Source organism: Bacillus rossius, chromosome 1, assembly GCF_032445375.1.
Source record: "Bacillus rossius redtenbacheri isolate Brsri chromosome 1, Brsri_v3, whole genome shotgun sequence".
Classification (NCBI taxonomy): domain Eukaryota; kingdom Metazoa; phylum Arthropoda; class Insecta; order Phasmatodea; family Bacillidae; genus Bacillus; species Bacillus rossius.
In genome coordinates this window covers 137678725-137702731 of record NC_086330.1, presented here as the reverse complement: position 1 = coordinate 137702731, position 24007 = coordinate 137678725, and the positions used below count along the sequence as shown (strand labels likewise).

Genomic DNA, 24007 nt, shown 5'->3' with positions numbered 1-24007 from the left:
TATTAGCTTAATGTAATTGTATAATATTGATGAAACTTAACCTACAACTTCAATTTTTTTTTTTTTTTTAAGGCACCATCAATCTGGCAATTTATATCTCCATTACTGAATAAATTACCAAGTCCAGGACGCCTTAAAATTTAAAACAGTGTTTCTATATTATGCATGCATAGTGCACCTTAACGTACACACTTGTGGGTGTAATCCAGTGTATCAAATTCGAGGGCACCTACTCTGGTTTCTTTTAAGGCGCCATCAACCTGGCGATTTATACTTCCATCGCTGAATAAACTGCCAAGTCCTGGACCCCTTAAAATTTAAAACCGACTTACTACAATATGCAAGCATAGTGCACCTTAACGTACACACTTGTGGGTGTAATCCAGTGTATCAGCTTTGAAGGCACTTACTCTGTTTTTTTTTAAGCCACCATAAATCTGGCGATTTATATCTCCATCTCCAAGTGTGTACGTTAAGGTGCACTATGCGTGCATATTGTAGAAAGTCGGTTTTAGGCATCCTGGACTTGGCAATTTATTCAGCTATGGAGGTATAAATCGCAAGATCGAAGGTGCCTTAAAAAAAACCAGAGTAGGTGCCCTCGAAGCTGATACACTGGATTTCACCCATAAGTGTGTACGTTAAGGTGCACTATGCGTGCATAAGGTAGAAAGTTCATTTAAATTTTCAAGGAGTCCTGGACTTGGCAATTGATTCAGCGATGGAGGTAGGGTTGGGTGGGGTGAATTTGATACAGTGTAAAACTTGGGGTGAAAGTGATACATTAAAAAAAATTTACTTTTTGCTATACAAAAAATTTGAAGAAAATAAATTTGCTTGCCTCTTCTTTATACGTCCCCATTCCATAATGAATGTTATAAACCTTTGGCTACATTTTATAGGAAATGAAAAAGTCTCAAGCAAGAAATAATTCGACCAAAAAATTTTCATGTCTAGGTCCAGCAACTTTTGTTATATCTTTGTGTGCATAGAAGATAGCTTCAAAATTATAGTTTTAAATGGTGCAGGAAAGTATCCTCTATGTTTTAATGCTTACAAAGATAGTCTGACATTTATATCTTAGTTACTATTGCTGCCTAAATTTTTGGGGTGAATATGATACAGAACATGGGGTTAATGTGATACACAGCATGGGGTGAATGTGATACCATAATTTTAGGTAGTTTTATAAAAAAAGTGCTTAATATTTATATTTTCCACTGCTGAATTTGAAATGTACGTTGTCATTAAAACCTTGTTTTTTTTTTTTACCTTGAAGCTATTTCTGTATGTTGGTAATCCTGAACATAAACAAATTGTTGTACTCCAATTTGTACAACTTATTGTTCTATGTAGGCCCCTATGTTTATGTTTTAGTGTAATATGAATAATTTAACATCACATGTAGAACTATGTATTTCTAAGCATTCCATATTTTAGTTTGTAATTAGCTGCTTTTATTCCTTTACTATTGTTGTATTTATTATAAATAGAGAGAAAATCCTTATTAGGACCACAGTATTTCTTCAATTTGTTGTTGGCTGAGAAGATCGTTCAATAATTGGACAGTACGTGGATAAATTATCAAAATTGTATGTAGAATTTGTTTGACTAACCACTAGCCGCATTTATGTACTGTGACAAAATGTATGCTTCTTTAATATAGAGGGAAAATATTCACTCTGTAACATGACTTCATATTTTATGTCAGAACTCGAGGACCACTAAACTGATTGTCATGAAATTTTTTGTGGGTGATACACATGTATTTGACCTGTCTCACACGCACCCCACCACACTGATAGCGTTGCTAGGAAGTAGGATATAATGATGTATCTCATTCACCCCACCTGTTTTTTTTTTTATCAATCTAACTAATTAATCTAAATTTTTATTGAGTTAGGGTTAGGTTTCTAAAGCCCTAAGAAATGTGCGTAATTTTTCTCAGTGTTGTAGTGCTCTTAGTTAAAATAATAATCAAAAAGTTTCGTTTTTTGTATCATATCCACCCCACCTGACCCTATAAATCGCAAGATCGAAGGCGCAAAAAAAAAAACGCAACCAGAGTGAAGTTGTAGGTTAAGTTGCATCAATATTCGACAATTGAGTTAGGCCTGTATTGCACCAACGTCTTTCGTCAATTTACCCAATTTTTATGGTACGGAATTGTAACTATGGTACCTCTTGGGAAATGAATCCAGGATTCGAAGCTAACTTATCCTCAGTATGATCAGGCCAATTCTGAACTATTGGACTGCAACCTGTAACCTATTCCTATTGACAGAGATGAAATAGGAATAAGTTCTATAAAGGGCAGCGATATGGGTGATATGTGTGGAGGAGGGGTTAAGGAAAGACTCATAGATCATCTATGATCAGAAACCTAATTTGAAGCATACTTAAGGAGAAAAGATAGATGGAGAGGCTGGTAAAGCTGTTTCAATTTGTAAATTGGGAAGGGGGATTTGGCGAACTTCAGAGTAGTCTACAGACAGGAGTGTATAAGGGAAAGGGTGAACATACGGGGAAGTAGCTTAGGGTGTGAAGGACACAGAGGGAAGCAATTGTTTACTCATTTCACGTGAGTTCATGGAGGGATTGGAATGAATCGGATATGTGGATACTGAAGAGTAGGAATGTAAAGGAATTGAGGCGGTTGCAAGAGAGGATGTACTTAGTTCCTCGCCACCGAACAGTATCCCAATTTCAAGTCAGATAGTTAATAGAACACCCATCGATCAATATTGTGACATGGCTTTAATGTTGTACTATTTATGGAAGGCCTTACAAAATTTATCACACTATCTGCATTAGATGTACAAGAGATGTTTGTGACAAACTATATAAAAGAACCCTAGTCTTTCGCCGTGTATCGTATACTACAAAAGCCCCAAATTTTATAGAATCTTCATTGGCGGGCAGATGCAAACAAGTCCGCGGTAGCTCAACGAATATGACAGCATTTCAAACGCTAAGATTCCACAGATAAATTAGAACAAAGTAAGGCTACTCATCGAAAATAATAACTTACTATCTTCCTGATCGATGGTCATATTTACGATCCCAGCCCGGAGGCAAAGGTGTAACTTCAGAATTGTCCGCCATTTGACAATCTTGTCTTTTGTGGTTTGGTCAAATCTTTCGTTTCCGTTTGTTTATTGTTCTCTTGCATTTGTTTTATGTTAATGTTACCAAACATATAGCTTAATAAACATTACTGCAACTCTACGACATAGATATTCCGCGTAACTAAAATTTTACGTATTACAAAAAAAATACTTTTATTTGTATTAAAATACAATCTGTGACCAATTTAAATACAACGTTTATTCCCGAATAATGTATTTACGAGTTTGAAGAAAATCGTTTTGCTTTTCGATGTTGATGTGCCTGCACCCTGCACGCGGAATTACAAACACAAAAGAAGATAGTGCGAATGACTTAATATTTTAAGAATTTATTTTATATTAAAGACTTTTTTTTTTGGAAGTTTTGATTTTGAAAACTATTTGACGATTCATAAATGGCTGAAAGTCAGGGAGCTGGAGCTGGTAACTGGTGTTTGATTGAAAGTGATCCAGGCGTTTTCACGGAATTAATTAAAGAATTTGGTGAGAAACGGAGTTTTTTTCGTCTGTATGCTCTTATAAACATTATTTATGCATTATGCAATTTTCTTTTTATGTGTACGATATTACCTGTACTGTTGCAATATGTCTTGTTATATTTAACCATGCCATGCAAGGGCGGGAGGAAATGCTGAAAGTGTAGGCTTATTGGAAACAAGTGTGATAAATATACACTTTAAACTTTATTGGCATAGAAACAATACCAGTTATTTTTTTTTTTTTACTTTGAAGAGGGCACTGAAATATTACAAGTGTGAAGGTTGTTGAGATGAAGCTTCTGGAAAATAAGATGCTATTCCTATGATGATTGATGGGGTGGGGAGGAAGTGTGGGATGAAGCTATTTGCTTACGACTGTGTGCTGTTCAAGGTGATGGAAAAAAAAAAAAAAAAAAACACTTGAAAGAGTGGACAGGGTAGAGTCGATGGGTGGTGGTAAACATAATAACCGTAAATGTGACAAAGACTAAGATTGTAAGATTTACAATGAGGAAAAAAAGTGATGTCAGCATATGTGTGTAAAAAGGCAGGTGGAGGGGTAAAAGTATCTAGGGGTGTCATTGCGGGAAGATCTTGGATGGTAGGGCCTGGTTCAAGGTGGTGAAGACTGGGACTACTAGGGAGGTGATGAAAAGAAAGCCAGGTAAATATGTAGTTTAGCAGTATTTCGGAAAAATAATGTTAAAAATCCGAAAATACTTTTATTATGTATATGCTCTTTAACTTCCTCTTTTCATTAAACCCGGCGGAGATAAGAAATTCCAAATACTTTGGGAGATATCGAATTTTTTTAATTTTCATAGTTAGGCGATATGTGGGTTGGGGCACACTTCAGAAGACGAGACGGATGGCGAGACTGGTACGGCTGTTTGAAGTTGTAAAGGGAGAGAAGGAATGAGGTGACTTTCAGAGTAGGCTGCAAGAAAGATTCTATAGAGGAAGGGTGACTATGAGGGAAAGTTGCATAGGGTGTAAATGACAGAGGGGATAAAGCACACTTTTGTTTAGTGTTGGCAGAGAAAGATTTGAATGAGTTAGATGGGTGGATGTTGGTGGTTAGGTAGGTAGTTGAAGGAATTTAGGATGCCTTTCCCCAGCTTTGCGGAGTAATCTTGTGATTTAATATTTTTTGGTAAGACAGGATGTAAGCTGATTATATAGTTAAAGGTTATGGTGACTTAATTTTGTCTTTGTATTTTATTGATGTGAATATTTAGTGCTGTAATAGTTTCTGATATTTAGTTATTTTTTTCCAAAAAGCCATTTAACTATGATTTTATTGGTTTTCATTCTTTTTTTGTAGGTTATTAATTGTGTAATTATATATATTAGTATTTTATTTTATTTAAATGTTAGTTTTATAACTATATTTTAGTTTGATTGTACATATTTTGTAGTGTGTGACATTTCTACAACGTGGAACATGGTTTCTGTGAAATTAAGATGATGCATGAGGCCAAGATGGAGAAATGATAGGCAACATTTTATTGCATCCTGTGTTGGAAATAGATGGAGAAGTTTGCCAGGACCGTGGGAAAGCTCTCTGGGAATTACAGAGTAGTAATTGTAAGAAAAGTATTTGTAGCAAATAGGAAGTCTGCTTTTTCAGGGAAGTCATCCCTTGGTACTTTTTTTGTACTATAAACTATGCTTTGTCTGCTGTCTGGTCAGTATCGCTTGAACGTTGCCATATGAGGTCGTACTGGTCGGTGGCTCACAAAGCTAACTATTTAATCTAGTGAGAAGATTTTCACGTGGGTCATTCCATGCCAAATCAACCAGAAAATAATATTTTTTGGCATCACTATCTCCGAAAATTTAAAAAAAAAATTGGTGAATTAGCAGTAGGTGTGCAGAAAAGTGCATTAGCAAAGTTACAGCCCCCTGTGAATAATACTTTTTATACAGCAGGGTTGCCAACTTGTGGAAAAAGTGGAAATTTTGCTGTGCAAGGTCCAATAAAAATATTTGTAACTTCCTTTGTAGTTGAGTGAGAACCTTGATGTAGGGCTCAATAGAAAGCTAGAAAAGTGTTCTTTGAGATAAAAATAAGTTTTACGAATTTTAAAAGAAATTTGTTTCAAGGTCATGTTCATGTAACCTGTGACCTTGAAAATTTTGAAAAGTGTATTTTTGAAAAATGTGAAAAAATTATATGTTATGAAGTGCATTATTGGCTATAAGTGACATAAGTTTCATTTTGGGATGGATCTGGGAACATAAGCTACATCTCAAATACTGACTAGGGATGCAGTGGAATTAAGCCACTTTTGCACCCAATGTTCTTAGAGCAAGTTCAGAGAAGTGTATATAATCCAGGGGCGTAGCCAGGGCGGGTTTTAGGGGTTCAACCCACCCCCCCACCCCCTCTTTTAGCACCAAATCTTTAATTAATTTCTTATTCATCACTCAAACAAATTTCATATTAAAATTAATAACATTTTTACCATTATAATATTTAAATTTAAGTACTGAAAACTGCTAAAATAGCACTATTTTACACCTTAAAATACAAATTTTCCTGGGGGAGGACCCCCGGACCCCCCGCTTTAATACAGGGGGCCATACTTCTTAACACCCCCCATACACAAATCCTGGCTACAACCACTGATATAATCACGTCAGTCTCACAAAGCAAGGTCAGTCTTAGTGCAGCTTTGTTATTGACAACAGTGCTATAAATTTGGTGCAAATTTCTTAAGTTTAGCCGTATTGATAAATACTTTGCAACAATGGAAAAGAATTACATAAATACACAGTGCTGTAATCCGTTTAATATTCAGGGTCACGAAAGCAGCAGAAAACATTTGAGAAATGTTCTTCAGTGGATGATACAGAAACAACCACACCTGCAAACTGGACAGAAGGTATGTGATTCATGTCGGAAACAAATCTTATCAATAGCAAGTGCAAGTACTACACGGGAGGAAGAGTACAGTGAAGAGGAAAGCTCAACTGACAGTGATGAAGAGGAATCAAGCATGATTGTAGTGTTGTTCACATTTAATAACAGTCTACCAAGTATAGGGGAATCACCCATAAAGAAAAGAAAAGTGAGAACAGCAAAATATGCAAGGAAAAAAGTAATGAAAATATCGTCTGCAATTCAAGAAAGAATATTTCAAATCCCTGTACCAGAAGTAGGAGTATCACAGGAAAAAAGTTGTGATGAAAATATATTAGAACAATTGAAGGAAAAGTTTGAAGGGTGTACAGAAAGAAGTATGAAGGTGCAAATTTTGACTATTTTACCTAAAGATTGGAGTATTAGCAGAATACAGAAGGAATTCCCAACTGCGACGAACTACATGATGCGAACATCAAAGAAGTTAGTGAAGGAAAGTGGAATAATGACATCACCTAATCCAAAACCAGGGAGAAATATAGACTGCACTGTCGTCAATATTGTTCAGATGTTTTATTCAAACGACAATGTAAGCAGAATAATGCCTGGTAAAAAGGACTTTGTAACTATTTGAATTGGCGATACCAAAGAACACAAACAAAAGAGGCTCCTACTAAACAATCTGAGAGAAGCCTTGTTCAAACAGGAGCATCCAAGTGTCAAAATTGGTGTCTCCATAGTTGCATCTCTACGGTCTAAATATGTGGTTTTGGCAGGATCTAGTGGGACACACTGTGTCTGTGTAACACACCAAAATACGAAGTTGTTAATAGATGGCTGTAATTTGGCCAAACTCATGAAAAGAAAATCTGTTAACATATTATTAATTGTTATTAATCTTTTAGGGCGCGAATTACATATTAAAAGACAATATCACAGAAACGTGTATTTCTACTTCCTTTTATACATATTATTATCATCCATCTTCACACTTAAAACAAAACTTACTAGTGCTACCAACTTAAAAACATTTGATTGTATCTTTAACATTCCCTCTCAATCAAACGTACATAACTAGCTACTAATCTAGCATACCACTTAGTTTTTTTTTTTTTTTTTTTTTTTTTTTTTTACTCAAGACCTAAGAGATACACAAATTGTTCAAACTTCAGTTTTCCTAGAGGCTTGGTAAAGCCATCTGCCAACTGTTCATCAGACTTGATGTAGTTGAGGGTGATCACTCCCGAATTAACCACATCTCTAACGAAATGGTACTTTATATCCACATGTTTCAGTCGTCTATGGTTTTCAGGGTTTTTTGCCACATAAATAGCTGACTGATTGTCCTCGTAGATGGTTACAGGTTCTTCTACATCAATACCTAGCTCCATTAGGACACTCTTTAGCCACAGCACATCACTTACCCCAGAACTTAGAGCAATATATTCAGCCTCAGTTGAAGACAGTGAGACTGACTGCTACTTGGTAGAGGACCAGGTAACTGTGCAGCCAAACACCTGGAAAACGTAGCCTGACGTCGACTTACGGTCTGAAGAACTGCCAGCCCAATCTGCATCAACATATCCCTGTAGAGTTGGACATTGGTTCCTGGATGTGTATACCAATTGTAGTTCTGTTGTACCTCGAATGTATCTTAAGACCCTTTTCAAAGCTTTCCACAACTCCATTCCAGGATGACTTTGAAAATGGCTCAAGAAGCTGACTGCTGCACTGAGGTCTGGTCGAGTGCCTAACATGGCGTACATCAGGCAACCGATGAGTGCTCTACACCTCTTCTCGAGTTCTGTGTCCTCAGATTTGTCTGTGATATCCAACCCAACCTCTTGAGGGGTTGACACAGGCTTACAATCAGTCATGTGGAAGCGAAGCAGAACATTCTCGAGGTATTTTGTTTGGTCCAGCGTTATTTCTCCATCATATTGACAAATGTTTATACCAAGGAAGTTTGAGACTGTTCCCAGATCTTTAATTTTAAATCGAGAGGCTAGCTTTTGTCGAATCTGGTCCACTTCCTCACGATCCCATCAGCAACAAGTCATCTACATACAGGAGAAGATAGGTTCTGGTATTCCCTTCAAGCTTACAATAAAGACAGTAGTCTGACCTTGAGCGATTGAATCCCAATTCCATCATGAATGAGTTAAATTCTTCATTCCAGTATTTTGGTGACTTTTGCAAACCATATAGTGATTTATTTAATTTCAACATTCTACCTGGTGTTTCTCCAATCACGTTATTTACAGCATCCATACCTTCCGGCTTGGTAATGTAGACCTCTTCATCTATTCTTCCATGTAAGAATGCATTTTTGACATCAAGCTGATAGATAGTCATATTGTACTTGAGAGCAATAACCAGGAACAATCTCATAGTTGGGGCGTATATTTCCGAGTGATCAAAGTTATGAGTTTGCTGAAAGCCTTTTGCCACCAACCGTGCTTTGTACTGGATGTCTTCATCTTTATCTCCTGCTTTGATTTTGAACACCCACTTCGTGTCGACAGGTTTCTGGTTTGCTGGAAGATCCACTTCACTCCAGGTGTTGTTTTCTTCCATTGCTTTCAGTTCTCTTTCAACTGCTTCCTTCCACATTTTCCCTTCTGGTCTATCAAGGGCCTCTGCATAAGACTGAGGTTCACTGATTCCACTGTTAGAGAAAAGGCAGTAATCTTGAAATTTGCTTGGCATCCTTAACAACTCTCGACATCTTAGAGAACGAATATTTTGAGCATCTAAATGACTCACTTCTTCACTGTCAAATCCTATGAAATCTTCTGCCGATGAATTACTTCCTGCTTCTGATGCAGCATCATTTAGGCCTTGGCCCGCTTCGATTCGGTGGTGACATACATCTTCATCCAGCCGTTGATCATCCCCATTCTCTTCTGATTCAACAAGCATTCTGTGTTTCCTTTTTATGATTTCCTTTGGACAACTCTTGTGATGGAATATTACATCACGCGCAACGATAACCTTCTTTTCTTCGGGGAAACATATCCTGTATCCTTTCATGTTCTCTCCATACCCCACAAATATTCCTTTTTTACTTTTGCTATCCCATTTTCTGCATTTTTGCTTAGGCACATGTACATAGGCCTCACAACCAAATACCTGAAAGTAGTCTATCTTGCTGGGTTTGCCACACCATAATTCAAATGGGGTTTTGTCTGTCACCGAACTTGTGCCTGTCCTATTTATGACATACACTGATGTATTGACTGCTTCGGCCCAATACTCCTTTCCTAGATCCGAAGAAGACAAAAGTGTTCTGGCTGCCTCCACAATGGTGTGCATTTCCTTCTCAACCTTGCCATTTTGTTCAGCAGCATAAGGGACAGACTTCTGATGCTTGATTCCTTTATCTCTCAAAAGTGTTTCAACCTCTGTGTTAGACACCTCAGTACCATTGTCACTGCGGATAGTTTTCACTGGGAATCCTGTTGCACTTTCTGCTGCTGCCAAGAACTCTTTAAATCTTGTCAGAGTTTCATTTTTACTCTTGAGAAAGTATACAGTTCTGAAATGGGAAAAGTCATCCTTGAAGATCAGAAAGTACCTAGCCCCACCAAGGCTGTTCACTTCCATTGGTCCATTTAAATCAACATGAACAAGTTCACAAGGGTAATGAGTTTTAGTTTGACTGCAAGGAAATGGCAACCTGTGTTGTTTTCCACTTACACAGTCTTCACAGAAGTTACAGCTTTCACTGTCCGTGTACTCTATATTCATTCTATTCAAAACACACTTCACATGTGAGACATTCTGGTGTGCAAGCCTTTTATGCCACATATGTAGAGAGTTATCTGATTTTACAGAATATGAGGAACTGAAAAGTACTTTAATTAATCTTCACAACGAACAGGTTGTCATGACGTTCAGCTATCGCAAACACAACACTGTTTTTTTCAATTGAACACCCCTCTGACCTACCAATCACTGTGAAGCCTTTGTTTACCAATGCACCTACCGAGAGCAGATTCAATTCCAATTCTGGAACATACAACACATCTTTTATAACAGTTTCAGTCCACGAATTACCATTAAATACAGACACATTTATGTCCCCAACTCCAGAGGCTTCCAGCAATTTCCCATTCCCTATTTTTACATTTCTTTTCACTGGGCGAAATGACGAGAACCATTCTCGACGGCAGCTCATATGGTCTGAACTGCCACTGTCTAGATAAAAGCCCTCAGAATCTGACCTACTGTTATGATACAGAGCCATGCACACTAAAGCCTCTGAGGGTATGGCCCTTTTTTCCTTGTTCTTAAGAAAGAAACAGTTTTTTATTATATGTCCAGGCTTTTTGCAATAGAAACACACACGTTTTTCTTGATAATGTTGAGAACCGTCTTTGGAATTTCCACTCATTCGCTTTGCAAGTAGTGCAGTCTCCACGTGTGTTGGTTCATCTTCATCACCTAACCTCTCTTCTTCCATCAGCAAGCGGCCTAGGAGTTCATTGAGTGTTTGCTTGTCCGGGGTCGCCGACTCCCAAGACGTTCGAAAATGCTTATATCTTGCTGGCAGTGACATCAGGATCTGGGTGATAAGCATTTGGTCAGAAACTTGCTCGCCTGCTTTTCTCAGGTGGAAAGCAAGTTCCTGCAATTCTGACACATGATGTGCGATACCCTTCTCGGCATAGCTGTAACTGAAAAATTTCTGTTGTTGTAGGTGCAAACTAACTTGCGACTTCTGCTCAAAGATAGATTTTAGTTTGCACCAAATTTCATGGGCAGTCACACACGTCAAAATATGCTTCATCGTATCTTCGTCCATTCTTGTGACGATGATTTCACGTGCCTTGACATCTTTTAACCACCATTCTTTACTTTCCTTTGTGAACGATGACGAACTTTCATTTTTTGGTTTCAAGTCTGCCTCTACGACATCAAGGCATTCCTTTGCAGCTAAAATTATCCTAATTTGGAAACTCCAAATATTCCAGTTATTTTTTTCCTTTTAGAATAACTACACTTTTATCACTCTCCATGACTCATATGTGATTTTAAACTTACTGCTTACGAACCAACGCGGCACGGCAGTAATGGCGACCGGGAGCAATACAATAATAATTCCACTCACAATCCCGTATTCAACTAAAACAGATGCGGACCTTGACAGGTTATGTCTGGGCCCATAACCTATTAATTGTTATTAATCTTTTAGGGCGCGAATTACATATTAAAAGACAATATCACAGAAACAACGTGTATTTCTACTTCCTTTTATACATCTTATTATCGTCCATCTTCACACTTAAAACAAAACAAAACTTACTAGTGCTACCAACTTAAAAACGTTTGATTGTATCTTTAACACATATCACCACTATGTGGCTCAAATTATGTGTAATCCTCCCCAAATTAAATGTTTTTTCCATGAGTGTGCAGAATGTCCAGGCCCTGATAACATATGAAAATAACTGGACAGTACATTGGAGCAGAATTCAATTGAAACTGTAACATTCAAGCAGTGGGTTGCATCAAAAGTTTACACACTTGAAGTTCTTGTGAAGTCTTCTGATGATTTCATAGAATTGTTCATTTCTAAATTATTAATATATTACAAACTCACTCTTTCATCGCATACCAGCAAGGGAACTACCTAAAGGATCTGAAAAAAAAAATTAGATGTTGGTGAGGTAGTTGTTATATGTGACTGCAGAAAATTATTCTTTCATTATGCAAGATGAAGTTCAGGGATTCCATTGGAACAATGCACGGGTTACAGTTCATCCATTTGCAATATACTACCATGATGGGTCAACAGAGGAAATAATTTCTACCAACCTAACAATAATTTCTGATTGTCTCCATCATGATGTCATTGCAGTACATACTTTTCTTACACATCTTATTCCATTTTTGAAAGAAAAAGTCACTTTATGTAAAAAATATTACTTTTCTGATGGTTGTGCTGCTCAATACAAGAATAAAAGTAACTTCTAAAATTTGATGTATCGTGTAAATGATTTTGGAGTTGGAGCTGAGTGGCACTTTTTTGCCACCTCTCATGGCAAGAATACATGGGGGGGGGGAACACTGAAGCGATTGGCAGCCAGGGCAAGTCTGCAACGTCCTTACACAGACCAAATTATGACCCCACGGCAACTGTTTGAATGGGCTGTAAGTAGTTTGCATAACATGAATTTTGCTTATGTCACTCAGGAAGAAGTAATGAATGAAAGAAAGGTGTTGTCTGAAAGATGTGCAAATGCTAAACCAATACCTGGAACTCAGAAGCGTCATGCCTTCCTGCCTGTTTCATCTGAGGAAATAATTGTGAAGAGATTTTCTAGTGAAACTGAAGGTGAAACTAACTACATGAATAAAATTAAATGTACATTGTCTGTGAATGAAGTTAAATGTTTTGTGACATGCATGTACAGAAGTGGGTGGTGGTTGGGATGTGTTCTGAAAGTAGAAGAAAGTTCTCGTGAAGTTCTTATTAGTTTCCTACATCCACAAGGTCCCTCCCCATCTTATGTATATGCCCAGCATCCATATGTTATGAAGATTTCAATTGAAGATGTGCTCACAACTGTAGATCCAAATACAGCAACTGGAAGGACATACGTTTTAACAGCCTTTGACACAAAGACCTCGGAAAGCCAACTAAAGGAAAGGAAGCAACAGTAACCTACAGTATTGGTAATGAGTAAATGAATCATATATAGGAATTAATTCAGTGTTAAATCCACAAATGACTTAAAGCTACACCATTTTTTTAATTGTGTTAATGCCTTTCTAGAGTAGTTTTAGTGAACATGGCCTAATTCACAATGTTCTAGTGTTTGACCCCAGATCCATCCCAAAATGAAGCTTATGTCACTTATAGCCAATAATGCACTTTCATATAATTTTTTCACATTTTTCAAAAATACACTTTTCAAAATTTTCAAGATCACAGGTTACATGAACATGACTTTGAAACAAATTTCTTTTAAAATTCGTAAAACTTATTTTTATCTCAAAGTACACTTTTCTAGCTTTCTATTGAGCCCTACATCAAGGTTCTCACTCAACTACAAAGGAAGTTACAAATATTTTTATTGGACCTTGCGCAGCAAAATTTCCACTTTTTCCACAAGTTGGCAACCCTGCTGTATAAAAAGTATTATTAACAGGGGGCTGTAACTTTGAGAATTCACTTTCCTGCACCTGTACTGTTAAAGTCCTAAGTTTCATTGAATTCGGTGATGGTGATGTCAACAGGTGTGTGAAATGGCATGGAATGACCCACGCCTGGATGATTATTTAGAATTTTTTGAACCACAGACGGCAGCGTAGGCCTTTGGTGAGACATTGTGTGCTTTGTTTTCGCACGAGAAGAAAGTCATTCTCGCACTGTACCGTGAGTTCAAGGCAGTTGCTAGATTAAACCAGAATTTTATGTAAATTTTAAAGTAAATTAACTAATTATGAATAATCTGCAAGTTTTTTTCCGAGCGACGAACTGCCTTGTAGGTAATAAAACGTTTGTGTATAGAACTGTATCATGGAATTTTGGTTAAAAATAATAATAATAATAATAAAGGAACAAAACTTCATTTTCACCCTTTTTTTATTTTTATAAGAACATCATAACATCTTAAATTACATTGATAACCTTAATATTTGTGAACTATTTTGAATTACAACTCATAGTGCTAAATCAGTGTATGTATGTGCAATTCAGACCATACTTAGCCAGATGGTCTGAATTGTATTTGTAACAAGTCGGAAAAATTGTGCCCAGCTAAGATGACTACTCCTAGCACATACATAATAACACTTACAAATTATCTCTTCGTCTGTTGTAGGTAGTTGGATATAAAGTGTTGTTAATGATTATCAAATTATAGAAAACTGTTAATGGCTGAGTTTAAATAAAATAGTTTGAAATAAATTTTTAACTTTCGTCTTCTCTTGATGAAAGATACATATCTGTCATACAATTTGTCAAAAATAAAACTCTGACTTTGGTCAATCGCTACTCACAGTCCTGTGCCTTAATGAAAGACTGTCCCTAGCGACTTCATTGTTTATATACAGAAGAAATGGGAACTAAGTCTCGGTAGACCTACAGACCACCCGGGCCTGATTCGCATGTCTGGGGCCTAATTTATTAATAAAAAATAGTCCGAAAGTTGAATAAAATTTAAGGTTAAAACTTAGTGACATGATCCCAACACCCAGATGTAAAGTTGTCCGCGTCTAATCACATAAAGTTTATTTTTATCAGCCATTGAACGGTGTGACCTCTCAGCAAATCACTCGAACGACAACTGACAAGGCTTTGTGATTGCCCACAACCACTCAAGAAAAAAGCAGACACGTATCCTAAATGCCCAATCACAGTCCAACAATGTACAATAACACAGCAGTATACAAATTTCCTTACTCTTGCAATGTTGCTTTTCTGCAGAAAATAAAAAAAATACAAAAAACAAAGTCCTTTCTTATTGGCTGGTGCAGTAACACGATAAATTTAAAGCTTCCTGTGGGAGCGAACACCTGCTGATTTTTCCCAACATAAGAAATACATACAGAATGCACCAGAAACTTGGTGCCATCGAGTTGTGCACCTGTCTGCAGGATTGGGGAGAAAATTTTTTTTTTGTTTTAAACTAGGTTTTTTTTTTGTTTAAACCAGGTTTTTTATTACATTAGTTATTTTTGTTTTCAGCCTGTTCAAATAAAAACCATACATCATCCTGCTTTCTGCCACTCATTTTGAACTATGAAAGTTGTAACATCAATGAACTAAAGTCCAGTAAATCTGCACATTTGACTGGGACTTTACCACAGAAAGGGTATTTCGGTAAATATCTTGCGTCGTCGCAGCTTTTCCGCAAAGTAAAAATAAAATTACGAAAATACTATTTTCCAACACTAAAGACATTCCTGTATTTACCCTGAAAACAACATTAAAAAATTCCTACTAGTTTCTGAGAAATCCCAGTATTTAGCTTACATTTCAATATTTGTGCGTTGCCGCTGCTGCAGCAATTTATTGTTTACCCACAACGGTTGTGTGTTTATTTTGGAGAAATTTAGTCAACAGCATTGTTTTAAAATAAAAATAGTTAGTAATATGGCTGCGTATTGCAGTTGTGGGGAAATAATGTTTATATTTTCTGTTTGTTGGTGGTTTGTCCAAATATCATTGGATTAAGAATGTGTTTTTATTTAATATTTAATTTAAAGTAGTGTTTTGAATCACGTAGTAACGAACAATTCAGAGGTTACGTTAGCGATGTAAAAAATATATTAAAATATTGTGGACAGTTGGTTGGGTTAGTGTAGCTACATAATAATTCTGTAAATTCATGTGAACGGTTGGTTAGGTCAGGATAGCTACATCTTGAATTTTTTTAATTATTAAGCAACCATAAGAAATATTTTATAGTAATATCAATGTAGCATACTAACCCAACCAACCGTCCACACTGTGTGAACGTAATTTTAATGTAGCTAGCCTTACCTAATCGACCATTAACAACATTTTAAGTTTTTCAGAATAAACTTACAAACCGACATGGTTAAACAATAAATGGTGATGGCAGTGTCAATGCACAGATATTGAAATGTGAGCTACAATCTGGGATTTCTCAGAAACTATTAGGAACTTATTAATGCTGTTTTCAGGGTAGGAACATCTCTAGTGTTGGAAAATAGTATTTTCGTAATTTTTTTACTTGCGAAATAGCCTTGACGTAAGATATTTACCGATATTTCCCCGCAGGAGGAGGATTCTCCATAGAATGTGTGTTTTTCCACAGAAAGGGGATTTAGAGTACTTACAGTCAGGGATTTTCTACAAAATAAGATTTTTTTTAAATAGTTTTTTTTTTTTTTTTTTTTTTTACACTTTTGACTACAGTGTACTAATTTAATGTTAGAGGAGTATTTCAGTATAATTTACAACTTATTCAGATAATTTAAATGATAAGATCTTGATTAGTATTTTTATTTGTTCCTGTATCACAAGAAACATTAATGAGCAAACTATTGTAATTGTTAGAGTGGAATTAGACCTTTTATTAAAATTTATTAAGTTATTTTATTTAAAAATACATTTTCTAAAAAGCCATTTGTTTTTTTTTTTGTTTAAAAAAACTTTATTTAATTTTAAACCATTGTGGTTTAAATCAGCCAACCCTGCCTGTCTGTCGTCCTTTCGTTCCCAAAAACAATACACAATGCTCTAGAACCATAATTATAGTTTCCAAATAAAATTATAATAATAGTTATACAAATATTATTTAAAGTAAAAAAAAATACTGAAAAATGCATTGAAACAAATATTAACCTAGCAAACAATGTTGAATTCAGTAAACTTAATGGCTTTTTTTGAAGAAAGTAGTTAAATATTAGAAACTGTTAAGTAAATATTAAAGACAGTAACATATCAATACAAAACTACGTTACCATGACCTTGAACCATAATCAGCTGATACACTGCATTACTGGAAAATATCTTTTCTCTCGAAAAATACCATGAAAAAATATGGGAAAGGCAGTGGTCTGCAATGCCACAAGGAGATGGTGAGAGAAGGTACAGGGAAATTGGAAGGGCTTACTACAGGGCAGTAGCTTAATTGCTAGATAAATAAAAATATTATTATTGTAAAAAAAAAACATTTCTAAAATTCTTTTCTTACGCATCCACCTCTCCCTGGGATAAAAATGTAAGTGAATGTACTATTGTAAATATCGGCTCTCCACAGTTCTTTGCTATTCTTAGCTGTCTGTTTTTAAATACGTTTACATAATCCTGGTTTTTTTTTGTTCTTATGCATTAATGTTGTTTTCAGGGTTGATATATGTTGCCTAGTGGTTTTTGGTCAATCCCAAAACTTATTTCTGTAAAGTATATTAAAAAATTTTAATTGTACTACTATGAATAATTTTGTACCATTACAGGTGCCAGAGGCGTACAGGTGGAAGAACTGTGGAGCTTAGATGCTGAGCAGTTCGAAAATTTGAAGTATGTTTTGGTGCACAGTTTTTTTATACCACTAGAAAGTTTGTATAATGATCATTAGAATCATTAAAAAAACTCATAATTATTACTCACAAATAACCAAGCGTGTTAAAAATATAACCAGAAACACACCAAAAATTTGAAACTGGATAAGATTTGGCAGAAGAAGGGGGAAGGGTATTTGATTCAATAAAAGTTTATATGTTGGCTAATAATTAAATTTATATTCAGTTTCATATTTAAGGAAATCAATTTTATGCGATATCAGTTATAGTTTAATTAGTATAAAACGCTGCACTTGTTTTATAAGTCATTATTTTTGAGAATAATGACAGTGACTGTACTTATAAATCTTATTTGTGTGTGTGAGGGTTTAGAGCACCAAAACTTCTATGGTTGTGTCAACGAAAATTAGTACTACAATTTAAATAATTATAATTCCTGAAGCCTTGAAAAATGTTTTGCTGCACTCAAAATAATAATAACTGCATGTTTTGGTAACTTTTCAGCGAGTGTTATCTTACAACTTAATGAGAAGCCTACTGATTTTATTGCTCAAGTTTATTTGTTACACAAATTATTTACCACAGTTACATTTGCTAACTTAGGTCATTCGTCATCTTGCATATATAATAACTTTCAATTAAATGTTCAAACAAAATTAACACCTTTTGTATAGTGTTGAAGTACGTAAAGTTATAAAAGAGTATCTAGCACAAGATAGGTACACAAAAAATGTAAATACAAAAACTTATAGTTTTTTTTCCCTGTGATTCCATATTATATGTAATATGACTTTCCTTATTTTTACTATTCCCGAGATTACATTTTATTATTCCTGGACCCTTGGCAAGTGTAAAAGAGGGTTTATCTTGTGTTTTTTTATTTATATTATTTTAGTGATGGTATTACTGTTTGGGTTTCAGGCCTATTCATGGTCTGATATTCCTCTTTAAGTGGGTGAAAGATGATGAGCCATCTGGATCTGTTGTCCAAGACAGCAGGTTAGAGAAGATATTTTTTGCAAAGCAGGTGAATGTTTGCCACAAATAAATAAATATATTTATATTCACATATATATGTATAAAGATTAGTGTGTCCATTTGTTTGTTTCGTGTACAAATCTATAGTTTTACTCCAATCTTGAAGAAATTTTGCACACCCGTTGAAGTTGAATGTTGATACTTCTTGATGAAATTTTGCTATTGCATTGTTTATGCTTTCTTAGTATCCATGCCTGTGTCTATTGCATTCATGCCTTCAGCATTTCCATGGGAACGGGCATTGTGTTGTTTGATTTTTTTTTAAAATTTGAGTCATGGTAGTTGGGGCATGTATAATGAGCCATGCGAGAGAGTTCTGCCTGTAGACTGCCATAGTGAAGCATGGGTACTTCAGCTAGACCCAAAAGTGATAAACTATGTACTACCATTTCATTATTTAATGACGTAAACAGCTGAACACAGGACTATTATGCACCATAGACATATGAGGGCCTTAAACCACAAGTGGTGTATCTCCACTTTTTTTTAGGTTAGCAATTAGATCTTGTTCAGAAAAAATCATTCTGTTAACTGCACAAACTATGTAAGTTGTAGTTCACCTACTAACTTCACAGGTAGCAGCACAAGTTTTTGCAGTCAGACACAATTATATAACAATTATAATAAAAATTAAATATCGCTAAACAAATATAATGCGCATTACATCACTTTAGCTTTAAGGGGCTCGTATGTTATTAGGCATAGGCATAGTACTATGGTGTGGTAGTTTGCTAATTTAGTAATTTTAACATTTTCCAGAGTTACTATCATGTCTTTTGTATCATTTCACGTAACTAAAACACACATTCCTGATAATGTTATGTTTTGTTACCAAACAAGAAACAACACATTTTTGCCAAGAATAGCATGATTTACTGATTTGCAATAATGTTTACCTCAATTTTTACATATTCTTTACTTGTTTCTTCAATTGTAGTTTGTAATTTTAACTTAACAATATGAACTGTTAAAATACTGCTCCTCTAAAAGACTCATTAAGTTATAATATATAAAAATTCCTGTGTTGGGTGTGACAGTTTAGGTAGAGTTGCAGTTCAATTTTTGCTGATTTTGACTTTGTAAATGATCATAGATGCATAGTTCAGTATTGTTGTAATCAGAACGGGTCAACTAGTCAGATTTAATTAAAAGTAATAAAATGTTTAGTTCAGGAGACCTGTATGTTTGACTTATTGTAATGTTATTCAAAGGAGGATATTTACTTACAAAAGAATAAAAAAAAAAAAACTAACATATTTGTGATTTAATCTGTGCTTTGCAGGTGATCAATAATGCATGTGCCACACAAGCGATCCTGAGCATCATTTTGAACTGCAAGCATCCAGACCTCTTACTCGGACCCACGCTGACTGACTTTAAGGATTTCTCTGCGAGCTTCGATGCGAGCATGAAAGGACTGGCCCTTAGCAACTCGCAGGCGATACGAGCGTGTCATAATTCATTTGCGTCGTGAGTGTCCATTAATTACACTTATAATCTGATTGGAGGATTCAAAGCACATTGTTTTATATTTCTTAATAATTAATTTTCTCATAAAAATTACTACAAGACTGTTTAAATTTTTTTCACAGGCAGACATTGTTTGAATTTGACTCGAAAGTTACACCAAAAGATAATGAAGTGTATCATTTTGTGAGCTACGTGCCCATAGATGGACGGCTGTATGAGTTGGATGGCCTGAAAGATGGACCAATTGACTTGGGTGCAATCCCACCTGGCACCGATTGGCTGGATGTCGTTCGGCCGATCATCGAAAAACGAATTAAAAGGTTAGAAGAACCAGTCAGTTTTTTTGTATCTAATAAAGTAAACCTTTTTAAATAAGTTTTCAGTTAATAAGATCAAATAAGTATATATTTACTATCAATGAATGTAATTTGACCCTTTTAAAAAATTACCTGGTTAGTATTTACACAAACTAAAATTAAACTTTTCAGAACTTGTAAAAAATTTTAGTGTCTCATATCTGTATTGTTTAAGGATCTTATTATTTTCATGTCTACTAACTCTTTTGTTATGTGATAGGTATAATGAAGGTGAAATTCACTTTAACCTGATGGCTATAGTATCCGACAGAAAAGCCAACTACGAGAAGAAAATAGCTCAAATTCAAAAGAAGATAGAGGTGAGTCAGGATTACAGCAATTATATACATATAAATTATTGTATTTCAGCACTAGTTTCCTGTAAATGGCTAGTGAGCACTTGTCATTTTATGTATTAGCTGTTTGTATTGATTCCCTGACATGAATCCTGTTTTTACACTTCAAAATCTCTTTTTATTTGATCCATCCTATGCATTGCTTTGTTTCCATTAGATTCCATTTGAAAGTACCTAACCATCAATTTACATAATCAGTTTAGTACAGATAATTTTTTCATAAGGACAACTTTAACAGGTGTCACACAAATCTGTATTAATTTCCCTGAATAATTTTTAAAAAATAATATACCTGGATCACAATTTTTGAAAATAAATATGTAGAATAGACTCCCGATTATCCAGGTGTGGTTTATCCGGTTTGTGGGTTAACTGTGCCATATTTAACTTCCATATACCATAAACACGGAAATAATTTTTGACTTTTTAATTTTTGTAATCTATTGATGTGTCAGACATGTTGTACTGTGATTAAAGACGAAAAATGCTGCCAAACGTAGTGCATTCATAGTTGGTAAGTGTTAAAATGCATCATGAACTTAGAAATTGCTAGAGCAAATCATAAACAAACTCCTGTAAGCCATGCATGCTTGTGTTACACACACCCTTGTGAACCACGCTCAGGATGGTGCTGGCATGGCACGGCTGTTCCGTGACTCGTGTGAGCGATATCTGGCCAGCTTATTTTTAAGGCAGCAGTTGCAATGCAGCAGTATTTTTTCTATCTTAATCTGTAGACAGTACTGTCTTATAATAATAAATGCGAAGAGTGGTACTTGACATACATCAATTAAACATTATAAAACAGCTAGATGTAAAATATAGCTATGTTTTAGTGATGTGTACTGCAACTTTTTTTGTAAATTAATGTCTCATTCCCATACCTGGGCTAGTCTCCACTATATTTTTAACAGAGCCTTGTATATGCCATTTTGTAGTATAACTATGCACTAAGACTTTTAGAAAAAAACCTGTGAACAATTTAAATTCCACTGGCTCTCCTCTGATTTACCCTGACTTTCCAGAATGTGAACACACTGTTCAGGCCATAGTCTAGTGATGAAATAGTCCTAAATTGCAAGCTGTGGGATAGCAAATTTTTGAGCCAGTAAAATGATCGTAAATAATGGCTTGTACAGTTGTTAGATCACATTTGTTTTTGTATGTCCCAAGTTTCAATATAGTGTGTGTGATTTTGATATTATATGAATATATATGACTAGTATAGTAAAATATATAGTCGAGTAGTATAGTTTGGTTGAGTGATTGGAGCTTCTGGCTGGCAAGACAAAGTTTCTGGGTTCAGTTCCCAGCCAGTGCCAGTACTGGATGTAGTTTTACCTTTCACATCATCTAGTTTTCCCCAGATACACCATCTTGGCAATGGCCAGGGCACAATTCACCCTCTGGGCCGATCACCCCATCATCACCATCATCATAATAGGTAATACATAAGTCAAATTAAAATATTACAATCATGTACATGACATTTTTACAAGAGAGTGTCTGTTAATGTACCATTAAATGTGTAAGCTGCTTTTGACAGATATATTGGCAAATTATAAACCAATGATGTAGGGCTTTGTGGTTGATATGTTAATGCATCAGCCAGATACCATATTTTTCAAATATTCAAAATGTGATATGAAATACAAATTATTGACATACAACATTTCCTGTATTTATAACAATTTTCATTTATTTAACATCAAATTTTATCATTGCAGTTTTAGTTTCAGATTCCAATATCAGTTATATATATATCACTGCCAATAATTTATACTATTTGTTTAAAAAAATAATTAATTGATACACATTCCATGTAACACATGTTTGTCAAACTGGCAGATTGTGAAATAAGTCAGATTATTATAATAATTTGTATTTAATAACATATCCTTTGGTTTAATTGTACAGCCAGAGTTATGATAAACACAACAAATAATAACTTGACTATTTAAATATGTATTGAAGTTTTTCAGCTTCAAAAAAATATTAAGCCTCCTGTCTGCAGATACTGTTAGCCCAAGTGATTTTAACACCTGATATAAAATAACAGTATTGAAAAGAGAATATTGTACAGCTATACCTGAGCAAAATACAAGAATCTGTGTAATAGATAATTATTAATCGATGCCTTTCCCCCCCCCCCCCCCTTTTTTTTTGTCTCTTCAATGTGTCGATTGGTTATGATCACTTAAATTTGTAGACTTTTGTATGTCTTATATCACTATACTGTATTTAATAATATAATTATGCATTATTATTAGGGTGGCAGTAATAATTTTTGGTGTTATCAGGAAAGTGGTATGGACACAGATGTGCAACAATCGGAAATAACCAAACTTCAGTTATTGATAAAGCACGAAGAAGCGAAGATGGCTCGGTATAAGGTAGAAAATATTCGTAGGAAGCACAACTACCTGCCGCTGATTGTCGAGATTTTGAAGCTGTTAGCCAAGGATGGTAAGTTGTTGCCATTGTACGAGAAGGCAAAAGAAAAAGCTATTATAAAGGCAACAAGAAAAGAGGAAAAGAAGGCTTAACAAAATATCCAAATTTGTAACCATAGACGAAAATGAATTCTTTTGTAAAAAAAAATAATCTATTTGTACATTGAGACCTTTTCAATAAAAAAAAAATGTTGAATAGTGAAACCTTGTTGTAACTACTACCTCCTATTCATGGAAAATCATATGATGCACTTGAAATCTAAGAATTTTTATGTGTAAACATCTTAGCTCTCTTTATACAGCATTTGGTAGTTGTAACTTTGTGAAAATGTAATGGAAATGTGACAAAGATGGCGGACCCACTTGTGGCAACATAAACATGTGTGTAGTTACTTTTGTAAACATTACAGGACGTATCAAACGTATTGATATGAAACTTTAGGATAGTGAAACTACCTCAAAATATATTTGGTAAACTAAAATAGTCATAGTATCAGTTTTTAAAAAAAAAAGTAAGTAAACTGACATTACAATGATATTAGATATTCTCCTCCTAAATTCCCAATTGACTTTGTAGCACGGTAGTAGAGCGCGCACTTATTATCACAAGGAACATGGTTCAAATTTTATCACTAGAATAAGTTTTTTACTTTTTAAAATAATATGTACCTATTAATAATTTAGTATCAGCTCAATAAGGTTAAGGGTTGGTTTGTAGGAAGTATTTACAGACTGATTTCGGTCGTTCAAGCAAACACAACTATACAAACATATACTTATTGCATTTTAAAATGTTTCAGGTTAATATTTTTGTAATTCCATACAAGTATATCTTCTAACATGTGTGGAAAATGTTT

The 24007-nt window shown here is 35.0% G+C and overlaps 2 protein-coding genes across 5 annotated transcripts in view; one reads left to right on the top strand and one right to left on the bottom strand.

Moving 5' to 3' along the window:
* The window catches only part of LOC134546202 (BAG family molecular chaperone regulator 3), a 60099-nt gene extending 56948 nt beyond the window's left edge, over window positions 1-3151 (bottom strand). For all 4 annotated transcript variants that reach the window (XM_063388808.1, XM_063388810.1, XM_063388809.1 and 1 more), the window contains exon 1: window positions 3032-3151. In XM_063388808.1, coding sequence (XP_063244878.1) covers window positions 3032-3105 — 74 coding nt within the window. In that variant the 5' untranslated portion in view covers window positions 3106-3151. The remainder of the gene's footprint in view (window positions 1-3031) is intronic.
* Window positions 3097-23354, top strand: LOC134546203 (ubiquitin carboxyl-terminal hydrolase isozyme L5). Its single transcript, XM_063388812.1, has 7 exons — window positions 3097-3611; window positions 17412-17475; window positions 18399-18504; window positions 19798-19985; window positions 20108-20305; window positions 20562-20661; window positions 22998-23354. Exons 1-7 carry the CDS (start codon window positions 3524-3526, stop codon window positions 23241-23243), a joined length of 990 nt encoding a protein of 329 aa, XP_063244882.1. The 5' UTR covers window positions 3097-3523; the 3' UTR covers window positions 23244-23354.
* The last annotated feature ends 653 nt before the right edge of the window (window positions 23355-24007 follow it).

Bases quoted from the DNA above. Each gene is read 5' to 3' on its own strand.
- LOC134546203 (XM_063388812.1), top strand. From the start codon at position 3,524: ATGGCTGAAAGTCAGGGAGCTGGAGCTGGTAACTGGTGTTTGATTGAA. The intron at 17,476-18,398 runs GTATGTTTTGGT...TTTGGGTTTCAG, and splicing joins GAGCAGTTCGAAAATTTGAA to GCCTATTCATGGTCTGATAT. The intron at 20,306-20,561 runs GTTAGAAGAACC...GTTATGTGATAG, and splicing joins ATCGAAAAACGAATTAAAAG to GTATAATGAAGGTGAAATTC.